This window comes from Pipistrellus kuhlii, unplaced genomic scaffold, assembly GCF_014108245.1.
Source record: "Pipistrellus kuhlii isolate mPipKuh1 unplaced genomic scaffold, mPipKuh1.p scaffold_m20_p_1, whole genome shotgun sequence".
Taxonomy (NCBI): Eukaryota; Metazoa; Chordata; class Mammalia; order Chiroptera; family Vespertilionidae; genus Pipistrellus; species Pipistrellus kuhlii.
Genome location: NW_023425404.1, coordinates 88,631,244 through 88,649,607, shown reverse-complemented (window position 1 = coordinate 88,649,607; position 18,364 = coordinate 88,631,244). Strand labels below are relative to the sequence as shown.

At 46.6% G+C, this 18,364-nt stretch overlaps 1 protein-coding gene across 2 annotated transcripts; it reads right to left on the bottom strand.

The window, feature by feature from the left end:
* Positions 1 to 10,317: 10,317 nt before the first annotated feature.
* Positions 10,318 to 16,839, bottom strand: LOC118728867 (cytochrome P450 1A1). Of its 2 annotated transcripts, XR_006742578.1 has the most exons (8): positions 16,360 to 16,839; positions 13,394 to 14,258; positions 12,438 to 12,564; positions 12,264 to 12,353; positions 12,047 to 12,170; positions 11,815 to 11,901; positions 11,308 to 11,661; positions 10,318 to 10,405 (listed from the first exon to the last, which is right to left on the bottom strand). XR_006742578.1 is itself a non-coding variant. In XM_036455805.2 (7 exons), exons 2-7 carry the CDS (start codon positions 14,228 to 14,230, stop codon positions 11,376 to 11,378), a joined length of 1,551 nt encoding a protein of 516 aa, XP_036311698.1. In that variant the 5' UTR covers positions 14,231 to 14,258; positions 16,360 to 16,839; the 3' UTR covers positions 10,318 to 11,375. The 2 variants fall into 2 exon arrangements, 1 of the variants encoding a protein (XP_036311698.1); XM_036455805.2 differs by having other exon boundaries at positions 10,318 to 11,661.
* Between the last annotated feature and the right edge of the window lie 1,525 nt (positions 16,840 to 18,364).

Genomic DNA, 18,364 nt, shown 5'->3' with positions numbered 1-18,364 from the left:
TCATAGTCTTTGGCTCAAGGGCATTGACAATCTATATGAATTATATTTCTAAAAAAGCAAAGAGCAATACAAGCTATGTGTTCTTTTCTCCATTTTATAAAGTAAGCATTCTTATAACCATATCCAGCTTTAGAAATAGAACTTTATCTCCATATGTCCCCTTTCAATTGTAACCCATTCCCTCCCCACAAAAGTGCCCATTTTCCAGACTCTTATATTAATAATTTCCTTGTTCATTATAGATTTATAACCAATTGTGTATTGTTTATTTCCTAAAATTTAATATGTCTTTTAAGTCTCTCTCTCTCTCTCTCTCTCTCTCTCTCTCTCTCTCTCTCTCTCTCTCTCTCTTTCTCTCTCTCTCTCTCTCTGAAGGGAGAGAGAGGAAAGGAGAAGGGAGGAGAGGAAAAGCATTGGTTAGTTGCCTTCAGCATGTATCAAACCTGCAACCTGAGTATGTGCCCTGACTAAGAATCGAACCTGCCACCTTTTTGTGTACAGGACGACCACCAACTGAGCCACCACAACCAAGGCTTAATCCACAAGTTTTCCCTCCATCCCTTGCTTTTCCTTATAATTATTCTGTTAAAGAACCCAAGCCTTTAGACTAGAGTTCTCAGAAGTCTGAATTTTACTGATTGCACACTTATGTTTCCATGTTTACTCATTCTTAGCATGTTTATTCATTCTCTGAATTTATTAAAAATTGGCAGCTGGATCCAGAGGTTTGGTCAGACTCTAGTTCAATCCCTTGAAATATGGTAGGTAGTGTTGGGTTCTTTCATCAGGTACCACATGCCTGGCTTTCTCTGTTTTTATGCTACCGTGTTTCCCCGAAAATAAAACATTCTCTGAAAATAAGACCTACTTACAGGTTTCCTTCTGAGTGAAATATAAGGCATCCCCCCCCCCCGAAAATAAGGCCCCCGTAGGCTCTGTCTCAGAATGAAAATTAATTTACTGTAAACTGGTAGCTAGGGCCACCCCAACTGGCATCTAGCAACCAGTGATGTTATGCGGAGTCACTGCTGTGTGGAGGCGGAGCGGAGGTTGGAGTGAGCAGTGAGAGCAGGGCAGGAGAGAGGAGGAGACTTTCACAGATGCGTGTACAAGAACAAGGTGAGTGCTGGTCTGTCTCTGGTGACACTACCTGATGCCCATGGCCGCCCTCATGATGACTGAAAGTTCTCAGTCAGTGGCAGACCCTGCTCCAGCCCAGATCCAGCCCTAGCAAGCCCAGTGACAGTCCCCAGGCAGGCCCCAGGGGGTAAATGTCTGATAAAGGGGTAGGGGGGATGTCTGGTGAAGGTGTTCAGTGGCACAGGGGTGGGGGGAAGGGGATCACTTAAAATGACACAGGAAGATCAGAGGGGGCAATCAAAATGACACAGGAGGATCAAAAGGGGTTACTAGGGAGATCGATCCAAGATGGCTGCACAGGTTAATACCTAGCCGCAGCCGCACACAATTTCAATAAAATACAACTAAAATATAAAATGGACATTACCCAGAGCTACAGGAAAGTCAACTGATAGGAAATTCTACAAAGAGAAGCAAGGAGAAAACCAGAAGGAAGCGCGGAGGAGCTGTAAAAGCCTAAGGTATGGAGACACGCGGCGCGCGCGAAGAGGACTGAGCCAGAGAGGAGGGACGGCTGAGTGCCTGGCTGGCATTCCCTAGTAGGAAGGAGATAAAAGCTCCGACTGTGCGGGGCCCCAGTTCCGACTGCTCTGAACCCCAGTTCTAGGCCAGACCCTGGGGACCCAGGCTCATCCATAGGAGCGGGGCTATAAGGCGGAGCCCCAGGGGAGCCGCGAAAGGAGGTCCCGGCAGCGCGCACATTGTGGGCAGAGAAGGGCCTACCGGTTGTGCCGCGGAATTACCCTGGCGGGAAGGAGACAGGGGCTCCAGACTTCTCTTAACACCACCTCCAATCCCACTTCCAACTGAACTGAACCCCAGTTCCGGGCTCATTGGGGGAGAGCCTAAACTGTTTGGTAGCAGGTGAAAATCAAGGGCACCTTTCTCTCAGAGGCGCTTGCAGCGAGTACTGAAGGACCCTGAGACCCAGGAACCGAATAGGGCGGGCATAAGGCAGGGCTGGCGGAAGCTAAGGCTGTAGGCTCCACCCTGAAACTCCGCCCCATCAGGGAAGCTGCGAAAATGCGACAACGAAATACATCACAAACGAAAGAAATGGAGGACAAAAAGTGACTGGATATAGAGTTCAAATCTATGCTTACAAGGTTTTTCAAGAATTTCCTAGAAAAGGTCGATAAGTTCTATGAGGATATGAAAAGGGGTCAACTAGAACTAATAAGGAATCAACGAGAAATGATAAGGGATCAACAAGAAATAAAGAATACATTGTCTGAAATAAAAAATATTATACAGAGTCCTAAAAACAGAATGGAAGATCACAAGAATCAAGTCAAAGATTTGGAACATAAAGAGCCAGAAGACACTCCTCCACAGAAGCAAGAAGACAAGAGAATCCAGAAAATTGAAGATAATGTAAGAAACCTCTAGGACAACTTCAAGCGAACCAACATCAGAATTATGGGGGGTCCCAGAAGATGAGAGAGAGCAAGATATCGAAAACATACTGAAAGAAATAGTGACAGAAAACTTCCCCCACCTGGTAAAAGAATTAGACTTACAAGTCCAGGAAGCGCACAGAACTCCAAACAAAAGGAATCCAAAGAGGACCACACCAAGACAAATCATAATTAAGATTCCAAGAGCAAAAGACAAAGAGAGAATATTAAAAGCAGCAAGAGAAAAGCAGGTAGTTACCTATAAAGAAGCACCCATACAATTGTCAGCTGATTTCTCAACAGAAACCATGCAGGCCAGATGGGAATGGCAAGAAATATTCAAGGTGATGAATAGTAAGAACCTACAGCCAAAGATAATCTACCCAGCAAAGCTATCACTCAGAATCAAAGGCCAGATAAAGAGCTTCACTAATAAAAAAAAAAGCTAACGGAGTTCATCACCACCAAACCAGAATTATATGAATTGCTGAAGGGGGTTCTTTTGGAAGAGAAAGTAAATAAAGATAAAAATTATGAACAACAAATACATAACTATCAACAAGTGAATCTAAAAACCAAGGAAATTAAAAAAAAAGTCTGGTGAATATAATATAGAATCAGAGGTATGGAACGGGAGTGAACTGACGATTCTTGGGGAAAAGGGGAGAGGGGGATGTGGGAAGAGACTCAACATAAACTGTGCACCTTTGGATGAGGACAATGGAGGGTGGGGAAAGGGCAGAGGGTGGGATGGGAACCTGGTGGAGGAGAGCAATGGAGGGTGGGGGGAAGGAACATTTGTAATAATATGAACAATAAAAATTTATTTAAAAAAAAGGGGGGGTACTAAAATGATAATCCCCCCTCTGATTCTCCTGTGCCATTTTGATTTCCCCCTCTGATCCCTCCTGTGTCATTTTAAGTGATCCCCCTTCCCCCACCTTGATACCCCAATTCCTTTTTTTTTTTTACCCCTAGAAATGAGCGCAAAAAGAAAAAGCTACTCCGTAGAGTACAAGAACGGAATCATGGAAGACTCTTGGGGCCAAAATCTTACTGCTTTCTGCAAAGAAAAGATGTTGAGTATCCGATTGTTCCGAAAATGGCGAGCAGAGTATGGTAACCTCATTGAACAAGTGGACAAGGGAAATGCTAAAAAGCACAAGTGTGGATCAGGTCGGCAACCATTATTTTCCGAGCTGGAAGACCTGATCTGTGGATGGTTTGTTGACAGGAGAGCAAAGGCTTTGGTTGTGAATAGGGCTCAGATTCAAGAATTTTCCCTTGCAATGGCACCACAGTTTGACATAGTCCCCCAAGACTTCAAAGCATCACAACACTGGCTGGATAATTTCCTTCAGCGAAGTGAACTGTCTGTAAGATCTACTGGTACAACATTGTTTAGGTTGGAAGATACTCAAGTTATTAAGTGAGCACTTGCATTCAAGTCCTTTATTGATGATGCTGACTTCTCTAAATACAATCTTTCCAACATGATTGCTATGGATGAAACTGCAGTGTTTATGGGCCAATCATCAACAACAATTGAACAGCGGGGTGCCTCCTTAGTGTACATTCCCTCCACTGCTTACGAAAGTGCATGTGTTTGCTGTATTTTGGCAATTCGTCTGGATGGCACTAAAATCCCACCTTTAATCATTTCTAAGGGCAAGAAGGAAAATATTGAACGTGTTTTGGGCGTTTTTATTCTTGAAACTGAAAAAGCCTAGGCCACACAAGCAGTTATAAGGAAATGGGTTGATTTAATGCTGCCGCTTGTTATGTGAGGGAGCCAAAGAGGTCTGCTAGACTGGGATGCAGCCAGCACTCACCACGATAAAGACATGAAGACATTTCTTCATGAAAGAAAAATAGATCAGATAATGATTCCTGCAGGAATGATGACCTATCTCCAGACTCTTGATATTGCAATAAACAAGCCATTCAAAGACAATTTTCACATGGAAATTAATGACTACATTGAAAATAGAATGGAGAGAAATCAGCGTGGAAACTTTGTGAAACCTAAACTGCAAGAAGTTGTGACTTGGGTGAAGAATTCATGGGAGAAAATCACTGACAGTTGCATTGCAAATGCACTGCGAGCAGGCTACCTTGACAAGAAGTACTCATTTAAAGACAGTGCTATTGCTAAACATGAGAGATTTGGTCCACTGATTCTGAAAGAAATGGAGTCACAAGAAATTCACCAGGAAATTCAGGAATTGGATTGTTACGATGATGTTCCAGAAGATGATGACATGATTGTCATTGAATAAATGAGTAAATTCTTGATACTGTAGGATTCACAATTTGTCTGGTTTGTGTTGACAACTACCGTACTACCGTATCGTATACAGGTAATAAATTTCCTTTATTTTCATTTAATAATAAATGTGTACCGAATTCTTCTTCATGGAAAAATATGACATCCCTGAAAATAAGACCTAGTGCATCTTTGGGAGCAAAAATTAATATAAGACACTGTCTTATTTTCGGGGAAACAGGGTAGCAGTTGTTGGGTGCTAGGCCCAGATTCATTAATTTATTGGTGGCTGCAAAATAGTGACATTCTAGTTCTGTATTTGTTTTTAATTTATTAGTTGGAACACTTTAATTAAAAAATACTTTCATCTATTTTTAATTATCTGTAGGTATAGTTCATGTAGAAAGGGTGGAATAAGTGCTAGCTTTTTGCTTTGGTTTTTCACTTTCAATATAATAGGTTGGTTCCTCTGAAGATAATCAGGTGATTTTTTATGAGCTCATGGATTCAAACATATTTGATGGGTTTTAATCAGTGGAAATATTTTCATGACACTCAAATTGTTCTATCTTTGACCAGTTGGAGTCTTTTCCATAGGCTCCTGAATGTCTTAATCTACTCATGGTCATCTTGTGGCATCTTTGCTTTGTGCTATGTACAACTGTTTTAAGCTCATCTTTTATATTTCTTTTTTTTTTTTTTTTTTTTTTTTAAATATATTTTATTGATTTCTAACAGAGAGAAAGGGAGAGAGATAGAGAGCTAGAAACATCGATGAGAGAGAAACATCGACCAGCTGCCTCTTGCACACCCCCTACAGGGGATGTGCCCGCAACCAATGTACATGCCCTTGACCGGAATCGAACCTGGGACCTTTCAGTCCGCAGACCGACGCTCTACCACTGAGCCAAACCGGCTTCGGCTCATCTTTTATATTTCTTGCCCCATATCTGTAACCAGTATTTCTCCAAAGAAACCCTGGATAGTAGTATAGGCATTAGGAATGCTCATCGCTATGAGTTGGTCATTGTTTCTAACACTTAGAAATATATATACATAATGTCTACACTAATAAAAGAGAAAGATGCAAATTGACCATACCTTCATGACTCCCACCAGCCAATCAGGAGTGAGTATGCAACTTAATCCAATGAAGATGACGGGTTAATTTGCTTATGCAGGTGCTGAGCAGCTGGGGGCGGGGCCATGGCGACAATGCAGGCGTTCTGCACCGCCCTAGCAGCTTTGGGCCTCTGGGCAGTGTGGGAAGGCAGAAAGGCAGCTCTGGGTGGAGCAAAGGCGGTGCCGGCAGCTAGGGGAAGGAAGGCCCATTCTTGCACCAATCTTCATGCATTGGGCCTCTAGTATATATATAACATATGCTTTTTAAAAATATATTTTTTATTTATTTCAGAGGAAAAGAGAGGGAGAGAGAAATAGAAATATCAATGATGAGAGAGAATCATTGGTTGGCTGCTTTTGGCATGCACCGAGAATTGAACTGTGACTTCCTGGTTCATAGGTCAACTCAATCACTGAGCCACACTGGCCGGGCAACATATATACCTTTTAACTTAACCTTTTCTGTATTACATCTGTATCTCTTTTTTTCCACACCAAAAATCTTGGTTTTCAAGAATAGAGGGGGTTAGGAATTAGAATAGCCTCATTATTATTTTCTCTTATTTTCCTTTTTTTTTTTTTAAATAAATCTTTAAAAAAAACAAACAAAAAACAAATCCCTCCATTGCTCCCTCCACCAGGTTCCCACCCCACCCTCTGCCCTTTCCCCACCCCCATTGTCCTCATGCATAGGTGCACAGTTTTTGTTCAGTCTCTTCCCGCACCCCCACTCCATTTCCCCCCCAAGAATCATCAGTTCACTCCCGTTCCATACCTCTGATTCTATTATATTCACCAGTTAATATTGTTCATCAGATTTTTTAATTCCCTTGGTTTTTAGTTTCACTTGTTGATAGTTACGTATTTGTTGTTCATAATTTTTATCTTTATCTTCTTCCTCTTCCTAAAGAATAATTCTGGTTTGGTGGTGATGAACTCCTTTAGCTTTTTTTTTTTATTAGTGAAGCTCCTTATCTGGCCTTCAATTCTGAGTGATAGTTTTGCTGGGTAGAGTATTTTTGGCTATAGGTTCTTGCTATTCATCACCTTGAATATTTCTTGCCATTCCCGTCTGGCCTGCATGGTTTCTGTTGAGAAATCAGCTGACAATTGTATGGGTGCTTCTTTATAGGTAACTACCTGCTTTTCTCTTGCTGCTTTTAATATTCTCTCTTTGTCTTTTGCTCTTGGAATTTTAATTATGATTTGTCTTGGTGTGGTCCTCTTTGGATTCCTTTTGTTTGGGGTTCTGTGCACTTCCTGGACTCGTAAGTCTATTTCTTTCCCCAGATGGGGGAAGTTTTCTGTCACTATTTCTTCTAATATGTTTTTGGTTTCTTGCTCTCTCTCTTCTTCTAGAACCCCCATAATTCTGATGTTGGTTAGCTTGAAATTTTCCCAGAGATTTCTTACAGTATCTTCAACTTTCTGGATTCTCTTATCTTCTTGCTTCTGTGGAGGAGTGTCCTCTGGCTCTTTGTGTTCCAAATCTTGTCTTGATTCTTGGGATCTTCTAGTCTGTTTTTAGGACTCTGTATAATATTTTTTATTTCAGACAACATATTCTTCATTTCTAGTTTATCTCTTTTTGTATCCTCAAAGGTCTCATTTATTTTATCGGCCTTTTCTAGGAAATTCTTGCAAAACCTTATAACTGTGGTTTTGAACTCAATGTCCATTCTTTTACTTTCCTCCATTTCCTTCCTTTGTGTCCTGCTTCTTCTCTGCATTTTAGCTGCTACCCTGATTTGATGGAATAGCTTTGTGTGCTAGGTGTCCTGGCAGAGTCCAGTAGCACAGCCTTCCCAGTTACCTAAGGTGGACAGTCTTGGTGCAGCCCTTTGTGGGATGAGTGTACAGTCTTGTTGTTAAGCCTTGTTTGTTGTTGGTATCACTGGGAAGCATTGATCTCCAAGCCAATTGGCTGTGAGGATCAGCAGTGTCTCAGCTAGTAGGACTTCTGTGCTCCGCTTGGATGGGGCAGAGTCTCAGGGTGGCGCAGACAAGCTTTGGTTCCCTGTCAGTCCCACCTTAGGAAAGTCCTATTAGTGGCGAGTCCTGTAAGACTGGCTGTATGCATGTGCACCTCTTGGGGAAAGGCTGTTCTCAAGTTTTGCCTGCTCCCTGGCAGCCAATTTTTTGTTTTTGTTTTTAATATATATTTTATTGATTTTTTACAGAGAGGAAGAGAGAGGGATAGAGAGTTAGAAACATTGATGAGAGAGAATCATCGATCAGCTGCCTCCTGCACACCCCCCAGGGGGATGTGCCCACAACCAAGGTACATGCCCTTGACCGGAATCGAACCTGGGACCTTTCTGTCCGCAGGCCAATGCTCTATCCACTGAGCCAAACCGATTTCAGCTGACAGCCAGTTTTTCCCCCCTGGCTCAGAGCTGTCTCTCAGTGCAGTTGGGAGGTTTTTTTGTTTTTTTTCTCTCGAACGAGAAAGCTAGCCACTGAAGGGCTTCTGTGCTCGGCTTGGATGGGGCGGAGTCTTGGGGTGGTGCAGACAAGCTTTAATTTCCTGTCAGCCCCTCCCTAAGAAGGTCTGGTTCCTGTGTCCTGCTGTAATGGCTGTTTGCCACAAGCACCTCCGAGAGAGCTTTGCCCACTGCCTGACAGTCCTGCCTCTCCCTGACTGGGGCTGTCTATCAGAGCAATAGGGTGGTTCTGTTTTCCTCCGAACAAGAAAACCAGCCTCTTGTTAGCTGCCTGCCCTCTCCCTCTTTGTGTGCCGCGAGTAAGCCAGCAGCGAACTCAGTGGCCACCTTTTTCTCACGCACAGATCTCCGTCACACCTCCACAGTTCATAAGGCTCAGCGTCCCTTCTCTTCCCTTCCTAGATGGTAGAGCTTCCTCTCAGCCAGCCGTCTGGTGTTTCAGGGCAATGTTTCCTCTGTTTTCCAGTTGTAAATTTAAAATTGTTGTGGTAGGCTGCATTTAGGAGTCTACCTTATGCTGCCATCTTGGTTTCTCCTAGAATAGTCTCATTATTAATTGCTCATTTATTTTACCCTAAATTACCATATAGTCTCAAAATAGAAATATTAATATTAATACCAATATAATTATTGATAACTTATATAAATTGTGCATATACTATCCCCAATACTTCTCACTATTTTTTTAGAAAAAGGGTTGACAAAATCTTTCATTTTTTAGTGTTTTAGTTTAAACTGCATAATTCAGTGGTTTTTAGTATATGCTGTACACCTGAAAATAATATAACATAATATTGAATGTAAACTATAATTGAAAAATAGCATAAAAAGTTATACAAACATCACCATTATATAATTCCAGGGTATTTCTATCACTCCTAAAGAAACCCTGTACCTTCCTTTATTTCATCCCCTGGCCGCTGGCAATCTCTAATGTACTTTCTGTCTCTATGAATTTGCATGTTCTGGACATTTCATATAACTGGAATTATATAATATGTGGCCATTTGTGTCTGGTTTCTCTCATTTAGCATGATGTTCTCAGGCTCATCTGTGTTATAGTACAGGAAACAAGTTATTTTTTTAAGTAAAAAATGAATCAGCACATGAATGATTTGGCATCTTTAACTCAGTGGATAGAGCATCAGCCTGTGGACTGAAGGGTCCCAGGTTTGATTCTGGTCAAGGGCATGTACTTTGGTTATGGGTTTGATCCTCAGTAGGAGGCATGCAGGAGGCAGCCGATTGATGATTCTCGCTCATCACTGATGATTCTCTCTCTCTCTCTCTCTCTCTCTCTCTCTCTCTCTCTCTCTCTCTCTCTTTCTCTCTCTCTCCCTTTTTCTCTGAAATCAATAAAAATATATTTAAAAAAAGAAATCTAGGTCACAGTCTGCTTGTGTGGCTGACAACCAAAGGCCTTGTTCTCCATCTATGATTAGCGTTGGGTTCTAATATGGCTGCAGGACCTAAGCCAGATATGACTAGTGAGGAATAGATTACAACTTTTGAATCTCTCTCTCTCTACCCTGACCAGAACCTACCCAAGTGAGACCTTTGAGGAAGGCTATGCACAGTTGTCCCAAAGACCCAGTAATTTTCCCACCATTCCTCACCTCAAGGCTCTGGACCTCACCCTCCTATATGTATCTGCCTGGTCACAATGAGTAGGATAATGTGCTTATGAGTCAGCAACTTGGGAGGCTCTCAAAGGCAGGGGTCATGTTTTACTCACTTTATATCCCCCAGTGCCTGGTCCAGAGAATGCTGTTAATTAATGTGTGTTCTGTCCCCAACCAGATTGTGAGCTGCCTGAGAAGAGTGGCTTTACCTTCTAACCACCTACTTTTCTTCTCCTATAGTAAAACTAGACACAAGATAGAGAGCAGGGTGGGAGTGTAGATGAGCAATGGTTTAAATCAAGATTCAAAAATCTCCACTATAGGACTTCTGCATAATATCTTTATTTAGCTCAGAAAGATGTTTCCTACACATTTCTAGATATGTGGATATGAATTTTTTCCATCACATTTAGTAAGTTGTTTTTAAGCATTTACATATAATAAATGCAAACAAGCAAGTACAATACAGGTTAAAATGAAAAGTTCTTTGCATACAAACATTTTTAAAAGACATGTTAATACAGGGTATAGAGAAAGAAAACCAATAGAAGGTAATTGAATTACCATCCCCTAATTCACAATCTGATCCTGGTTCCTCGATATAGGACTCTCTCTGCTCTTTCCTCTTCTAACACCCAAGTCCCTAGCTGCTCCTGGACAGGAACAGAGGCTGCCTAGGGCTGGAGGCAGCACTGTTCCTGTCTGCAGAAAGGAAGGGAATCCCCCAGGCACATGTGGTCCTACTCATGTAGTCAGATTCTTCAGCCTTGTTCAAGTGGGGAGTTCATCTCTGTGCCAGTATCCTGGGCTGCCTCTTCTCTTCACTTTTGATAGTTCCCAATTGTTAAAGAGCCCTGGTGTGGCTTGTTCTAAATTTTTCTCATGCCAGTCAGCCCCCACAGACAACCAGCTAGATGCTGGGCCCAGGGACTCCAAAGAGCTCCAGAGGGCTGAGAACCTCCTAACCTTATCAGACCTCCTAACTCAAGCACTATATCAGAAGGCTCCATCAGCTCCTACACTGCCGACTGTCTGCATTCAGTATGCAGAGGGGAAAGTCAGGGTGGGGTCTATGCACAATCTTTTAGGATTGCCTGCAGCCAGACAGCAGAATATCAGCCAGTCCAGTATTTGTGGTTTTCAAGCCAAAGCCTAGACCTCCCTGGGCCATCCCCCTGGCCTGTCTGGGCAGCCAGGCCAACGAGACAGTTATGGGCCATACTTCAGTTGGTGTACCTGTTCAGGACTGGTGGGAGGGACATGCTATGGAAGGTAGGGGGATCTCATTGTGGCCATGTGCTTGGCTTTACTCCTTCTAGTACCACCAGAGACACAAGCCTGAGTGGCTTTTACAGATACAAGGCTCTGCAGGGCTCTCAGCCACCTAAGAGCGAACTTGCACCTGGAAGTGCTCACAGCGGGCATGCTTCATGGTCAGCCCATAGATGGGGGTCATGTCCACCTTCACGCCTGGTGACATGCTGAATTCTACCTGCTGCAGCATGATTGCCAGGAAGAGAAAGACCTCGAAGCGGGCAATGTTTTCACCAATGCACCTCCGCTTGCCGAGGCCAAAGAGAATCACCTGCTCACTCAGTGCTTTGTTGATAGTGCCATTGGGGGTGAGAAAACGTTCTGGTCGGAACTCGGATGGGTCATCCCATAGTTTCCTGTAATCAGAATGAGTAACTGAAGAGGCAGCTCAGAAGCATGTAGCGGGTTGAACCACAGCCCACAAGAGTAGGGGATAGGCAAATGGCCAGGGACAGCAGGGTCTGAAACTCAGAAGAGGGCAGGGCTTCTACTGCCCCATATCAACTTACTGGTCATGGTTGATCTGCCACTGGTTCACAAAGACACAACGCCCCTTGGGGATGTAAAAGCCACTCAAATTTGTGTCTCTGGTAGTACTAGGGAGAGAGGAAGTTCAGTTAAGCTCAGGGCCACAATGAGATCCCTCTACCCCCATACCATGTCCCACCTACCAGCCCTGATTAGGTGCAGGGACTGAAATAAGGCCCAGTATCAGACAGAAGTAGTTCCATGGGGCCTCACCTGTGGGGGATAGTGAAGGGGACGAAGGAAGAGTGTCGGAAGGTCTCCAGGATAAAGGCCTCCAGATAGGGCAGCTGGGGTCTGTCAGAGAGCTGTGGCCGTCGTACCCTCCCAACCACTGTGTCTGCAGGGCACAAAGGACCAGACAGATGAAGGTGCCTCCCATACCATGGCTGGGTCCCCTGCATTGAGCACTTTGAAGGAGGTCAGCACCTACCAAGCTCCTCCTGGATCATTTTCTGCACACCGGGACGTGTAACCAGGTACATTAGGCTCCAAGAGATGGCAGTTGTGACTGTGTCAAACCCTGGCCAGAAAAGAACAGGGGGAGAAGTTTGGCAGATGGGGTAGGGTAGTTGAGTACAGGAAAGGCAAATGGGGTAGCTCATACCAGCTCCAAAGAGGTCCAAGACGACACTAACAATCTTCTCGTCTGACAGTTGGGAATTGGCGTTTTCATCCAGCTTCTTTTCCTGACAATGTTCGATCAGGCTGTCTGTGATATCTCGGATGTGGCCCTGAGTACAGAGGACCCACGGGTGAGCAAGATTCCAAACCCAGACCTACCTCTCCATCCAGATCGGGTCCCTTACCATCCCTAGTATCTTTGTTCAAGAGATGACACTTCAACTCACACATCCAAGGCTGTCATCCCAGCTTCTCTCTGCCTGTCCAAGGCTCTCTCCTGCCACAACTCAAGGGAAACCTGACAGACAGAGTCTGGTACCATTATCATTTGGACATACACTTTACCCTTGTGTGTGTGTGTGTGTGTGTGTGTGTGTGTGTGTGTGTATATATATATTGATTTCAGAAAACAAGGGAAAGGGAGAGATAGAAACATCAACGATAAGAGAGAACCAATAGCGCTTCCCAATGTCACGCTGTGATTTCCATATACACCTGTGCCTCCTGTACACGCCTCATAGGGGATCAAACCCACAACCTGGGCAAGTGGCCTCACTGGGAATTAAACCATGACTTCCTGATTCATAGGTCGATGCTCAACCACTGAGCCACACTGGCCGGGTCTCTTTACCCTTTTTTCTCCCATGAGGCCAGGAGACTAACTTTTTAATTCTTCCTAGTCCCTATAACTTGCCTAGGATACAGCATGGTCTGGTTATTCAGTAAATATTTCTGTCTGACAGAAGGATAAAATGACTGGTCAAGATAATGTTCTATTCCCCTCCCATGGATGGAGTCCTATCCATTACTGACTTCAAAATCCCAGGGTGAAGGCCCCCGAGAGTCTGCAAAACCTCATGCTGCTCGAGTTATCACTGACCACCTAACCCCTGACCCTACCTGCTCCTCACCACCCACCTGCCTCTCCCCAGTCTGTACCTTCTCAAACGTTTTATAGTGTTCCTTAACCATCTTTTGTATGAAGATGTAGATCTTCTTATTCAGGTCCTTGAAGATATTCAGGGCAGAGTTGGGCAGGTAACGAAGGATAGGGAAGAAGTCAGTTGGGTTTCCAGAAGCAACCACCTCCCCGAACTCATTACTCAGGTTGACTATGCTAAGTAGCTCTTGATCATCATGGTCATAGCGCTGACCAAAGCACATGGCACATATGACGTTGGCCACTGACACCACTACATACCTGTAGGGGTCAAAGTGTCCAACCCTTGCCATCAGCTCCTGGAACTTGCTGATGAGGACCTCAGCCTCCTTGCTCACATGTTCCTCTAAGTAGCAAGAAGATGAGGAAGTCGGGTCTGAAGCAATAGAGAAACTCTTCAGGGCATTTTGGGCGAGACGCCGGCGGGCAGCCCACACCGGTCCAGAGTCTGGGTTAAAGGTCATGCTCTGGCCATCAGAGATGAGGGTGAAGCTGTAGAAGTCAGGCCGGCCCTTGAAATCATCAGCCTGCCGCACCAGGGCCTGCCGGATGGTGTCCAGGCCACTGAGCACCAGCACAGGTGTGCTGCCAATGCGGATCTCTAGCACGTCCCCATAACGCTGGCTCAGCCGAGACAGCGCCAGGTGTGGGTTCTTCCCCAAGGTCAGTACGTGTCCAAGCAGGGGCCAGCCCCAGGGTCCTGGGGGACTCTTCAAGCCTTTGGGGACCCGAGGCTTCCAGGCTCTGAACACCCAGAATACTAGGCAGAAGGTGGTGGAGGCCAGGAGAAGTTCTGTGGCTGAGATGGGGATGGAGGATCCAAACACATAAAGCATGATCAGCGTAGAGATGGCAAGGTGGCCACTGAAAGGTGAACAAGAGGGAAATATCAAGACATCATATAGGGGATTAAGAGGAACCAATGTCCTAAAGTATCAGCATGCCGACTAAGAGGAAACCTTATCTAGAACTGTTCACTGAGCATGAAGGGGAGGAGGAGGTGAGAGAAGCTATAGTGCTGCCACTGTGTGCCAAGAATTCCACATTCTTCATTCAGTCCTGGACACAGCCTATGAGGTAGGCTGAAGTAAGGCTCAGAGAAGGTAACTAACTTGCTCAAGGTCACATAGCCAGGAAGTTTTAGATCCACATGTTCAACCCAAATTGTTTAATTCCAGAACACCCTCTCTTATCTGTCACTATGCGATTTCCATATACAAATGCACTATTACTTTCTCCACATTTTTCTAAAATCAACTTTAAATCTACTCAAACAATCATCTGTGTGAAAGTACAGGTTTGACTTTTTCCCCTAAGATATGTTAAAATAAACACGTAATTGATATGCATCACCTAAATCCCCCTGAGTAGTACTCACCACACTTAGGGAAACACTGCTATTGGGAGAACTAGGCATCAACCACTCCTTTAACCTCATTTCACATTTGGGGAAATTGATTTTCAGAGGATGCAATGACTTGGCTAAAATTACCCAGCAACCAGTGACTGAGCTAGGATTCAAACCTCTTAGCAAAAGTTCTCTGGGAGATTTTCAGCTCCTTTCATAGCTACTTCCCTCTGGTTTTTTATTTTATTTTATTTTTTTGTTTTAAAACATATTTTATTGATTTTTACAGACAGAAAGAGAGAGGGATAGAGAGTTAGAAACTCTCTATCAATCAATGAGAGAGAATCATCGATCAGCTGCCTCTTGCACACCCCCTACTGGGGATGTACCTGCAACCAAGGTATGTGCCCTTGACCAGAATCGAACCTGGGACCTTTCAGTCTGCAGGCCGAAGCTCTAGCCACTGAGCCAAACCGGTTTAGGCGCTACCCCCCTTTGAAGAGTGTTCCCAGAACCATCAGTACTCTCTTGCTCAACTCCAGGGTCTAGGGTATCCTGCCAGAATCTGGAATAGGGTGGGAAGGGAATGGGGATAAGAAGACCACTGTCAAGCCACATGGCTCTCAGCCCCAGCTCTCTGTTTAAAAGCAGCTGGATACCAGTTAGATTGAGGTCCCAGTCACAGAAATCTAGGCCAGAGTCTTCGTTAGGCTCAGTTCTTACTGGAGAGCCACTCAAGATGGAGCGGTTGGCTGTATGGTTCCTACCTCAAGTACTATAGCTGTCTGTGTAGAGAGGCTTCCTGGAGGAGCTGGATCCCAAAGCACACACACAAAAGTCCTGGCTCCCTAAGTGAACTGGGAACACTGCTAGGCCTTGGCATGCCATTGTGTCCCTTGCACACATTGGGTGCCCCAAGGACCTCTAGCCATACTTAGTAAGATGGTAGGAGCCCAATAGATATGTGATGGGTGAGTTACCAAGGACTGGTGGTCAAGCTCCCTGAAGCTGACAGTCCCTCACACTGACTTCTCCCCAACAGACGCCAGAGAAGACAGGGGGGGGCAGTGCTCGGGACTCTTGCTCAGATCTCTTGTCTGAGTCAGCACATCTTGGCTCTGAAAAGCCATTATTTGGGAGGGTAGAGCCAGCCAGGGGTAGCTTTTAGATAAGGCAGGTACAGCTGGTAAGAACACAACCTGCCCCCTCCATTCACCTGACAACCCAGGGAGAAGCCCTCTTCATCACAAAACCTGAGGAGAGGCTATATATGCACCCAGCTTAGGCAAACTGTGTTCTTATTCCACACATCCAGGTGACTCTGGTGGGGAAGGCCCAAGGCATTTAGAAAGCCATTGGCTGATAAAACTGGAGTCTGGGTCCAGTAGCCTAAAAGAGGTCCATCTGGACCTAGAGTTCTGATACTAGCTGTGGGACATTGGGCAAGTCCTGCCCTTCTCTTGGCTTCAGTTGCCCCTTTAGGAAGCTTGACTGCTTGGTCAGTAAGGTCACTCCTAGCCTTCTTTTTTGAGGTGCTAGATGTAGGAAGACCTGGAGGCATCAAAATTTTCCTTCTATTGGGAGGAGAGGAGCAAGCCAGAAGTCCCCAGCACTCACCTGTGGTTGTGAGGAGGTGCTGAACTGCTGGGAAGAGTGGTCTTAGAAGCCAGGACCCCAAAGAAGATCAAGGAAGGCTCCAAGCAACTGTCACCTTCTGGGTGAGGGTGAAGGCACAACCAACTTTATAGGCAGCTTGCGCGTGGCCACGCCCCTTGGCGCCGGGTTGCAACTAAGGGAGGGGCGGCCTGAGAGGGAATGGTCGCTCTAGGGTGGGTGGGAAGTGAAGGAGAGGAGGCACGTGCACAGGGAAGAACCCACTGTGGGGGCGTCTCTTCCTAGTGCCCACACGTAAAAGGGTGAGGGCTTGGGGACACCTGGGATCTCCAGTTCCAAGGTACCCCTTGGACAGCACAGAGCCCAGGTGAGGCAGGGGTTTGGGGAGAAGTCCCAGCACAGCCCGAAAAGAAGGGATGGGGACCCTCCTACCCGGGCATGGGGACGCCTCACCCTCATTTTTGTACCCATTAGACCTGCAGTGCCCCCCCCCCCCTCCTTACACACACACACGCACACACACACACTACTAGCGGACCGAGGCCAACAAGCAGGGGCGGGGCTGCCGGGTGGTGACCTCCTTTTCCCGGTTTACTGAGTCCGGGCTCGCGTGAGAAGCGCGGCGACCCTGCCCCCAGGTCACCGGGACCGGAAGGCCAGTGGCGCCGACGGGCTGTCCTCCTCCACCCAGCGTCCGCAGACCCGCGCCCCTGCCCGGGAGCGGAACGGAGCAGGTGCATCCCTCCGAGCGCCCATTCGCTGCTCGGCGCCCCCTCGGCCGGGACCCGCCCGCCCCAAGTTCCCTCTCGGCTCCCGGGGTCCCGGGGTGCTGGCGCTTTGGCACAAAACCCGGGCGGCGAGGCTGACTGCGCGGCCAGCTCCGGGAGGGCGAGGACGGGGCGAGAGCGGCCCCAGGCCGGCACCGGCCTCCCTCCGGGCGGAGGTCACGTGGCCCCTCCCCCGCTCGCGCGGCCCGGGTGGAGCGCGGCGGTCGCGTGAGAAAGCCTGGGAGTCCCGCGCAGCCACCCGGAGCGCAACGTCGCGGCCCTGGTGGGTCCGGCGCAGTCACGCGAGGGGGAAAGGGGCGCCGGGGCGGGCCTCGGAGGGAGGGAGGGGAGTGGCGGGCCTGGCAGAGGTGCTATTGGAGGCGGAGGTGGGGCGGTGCACCGCGCCCGCCCGGGTTCGCGTGCGGAGCCGGGGGTTTGCCTGCGAGCGGCCGCCTGCCTGTGTCCGTGCTTTTGGCTACGCCTGTGGCGGGACACGCATACCCCGCGTCGCCCGGTCGCCTGTCTGGCTGCCTCCCAAGCTGTCCCTGGCCCACGTGGAATGTCCAGGCACAACCTGTCCCCAACTAACCGCCCTCCTCCCTCCCCTCCCCCGAGCTGTGCTCCCCAACCCATCGAATGGCACCGCCATCCCCGTGCTGGCCCACGCCAGAAAACAGCCGCATCCTGGCCCCTGACCTCCACTTCACCAGATGCCACTTAATACATTGCACAAACATTTTACCAATCGCCTACTATGAGCCAGGTACTGTCTGGGTGCTGGCGATTGATATGTAAGCGAACAAACTGACAACCTCCTGCTCACATGGAATTTAAAATCTATTTTGGTGGTGGCAGGGGGTCCAGATAATGCACAGAGAATATCAGAGGGTGACAAGTGCTACCGAGAAAAAGCAGAGAAGGGGTAGGAATTACATGGGGGCAGAATGTAGTTGAGGTCAGAGAAGTCCTCACAGAGAAAATGACACTGAGCAGAGATAGAAGTGTGGAATCAAGAGTCAAGGCGCACAGATACAAGAAGCAGAGTGCATAGAAAGCCAGCCTGTGGGTAATTTATCTGATAAGCCAATTTCTTATAAGATATTAATAACTGCTAAAGGTGTTAAACCCAGCTGTATTGTGCCCTGGCCAATGCTGCTCAGTAGTTAGAGCATTGTCCTTGCACTGAGGGTCATGGGTTCGATTCTCAGTGAAGGTTGTGTACCTGGTTGCAGGTTTCATCT

Bases quoted from the DNA above. Each gene is read 5' to 3' on its own strand.
- LOC118728867 (XM_036455805.2), bottom strand. From the start codon at position 14,230: ATGCTTTATGTGTTTGGATCCTCCATCCCCATCTCAGCCACAGAACTT. The intron at 12,171-12,263 runs GTAGGTGCTGAC...TGTGCCCTGCAG, and splicing joins AATGATCCAGGAGGAGCTTG to ACACAGTGGTTGGGAGGGTA. The intron at 11,902-12,046 runs GTGAGGCCCCAT...CTCTCTCCCTAG, and splicing joins CCCTTCACTATCCCCCACAG to TACTACCAGAGACACAAATT.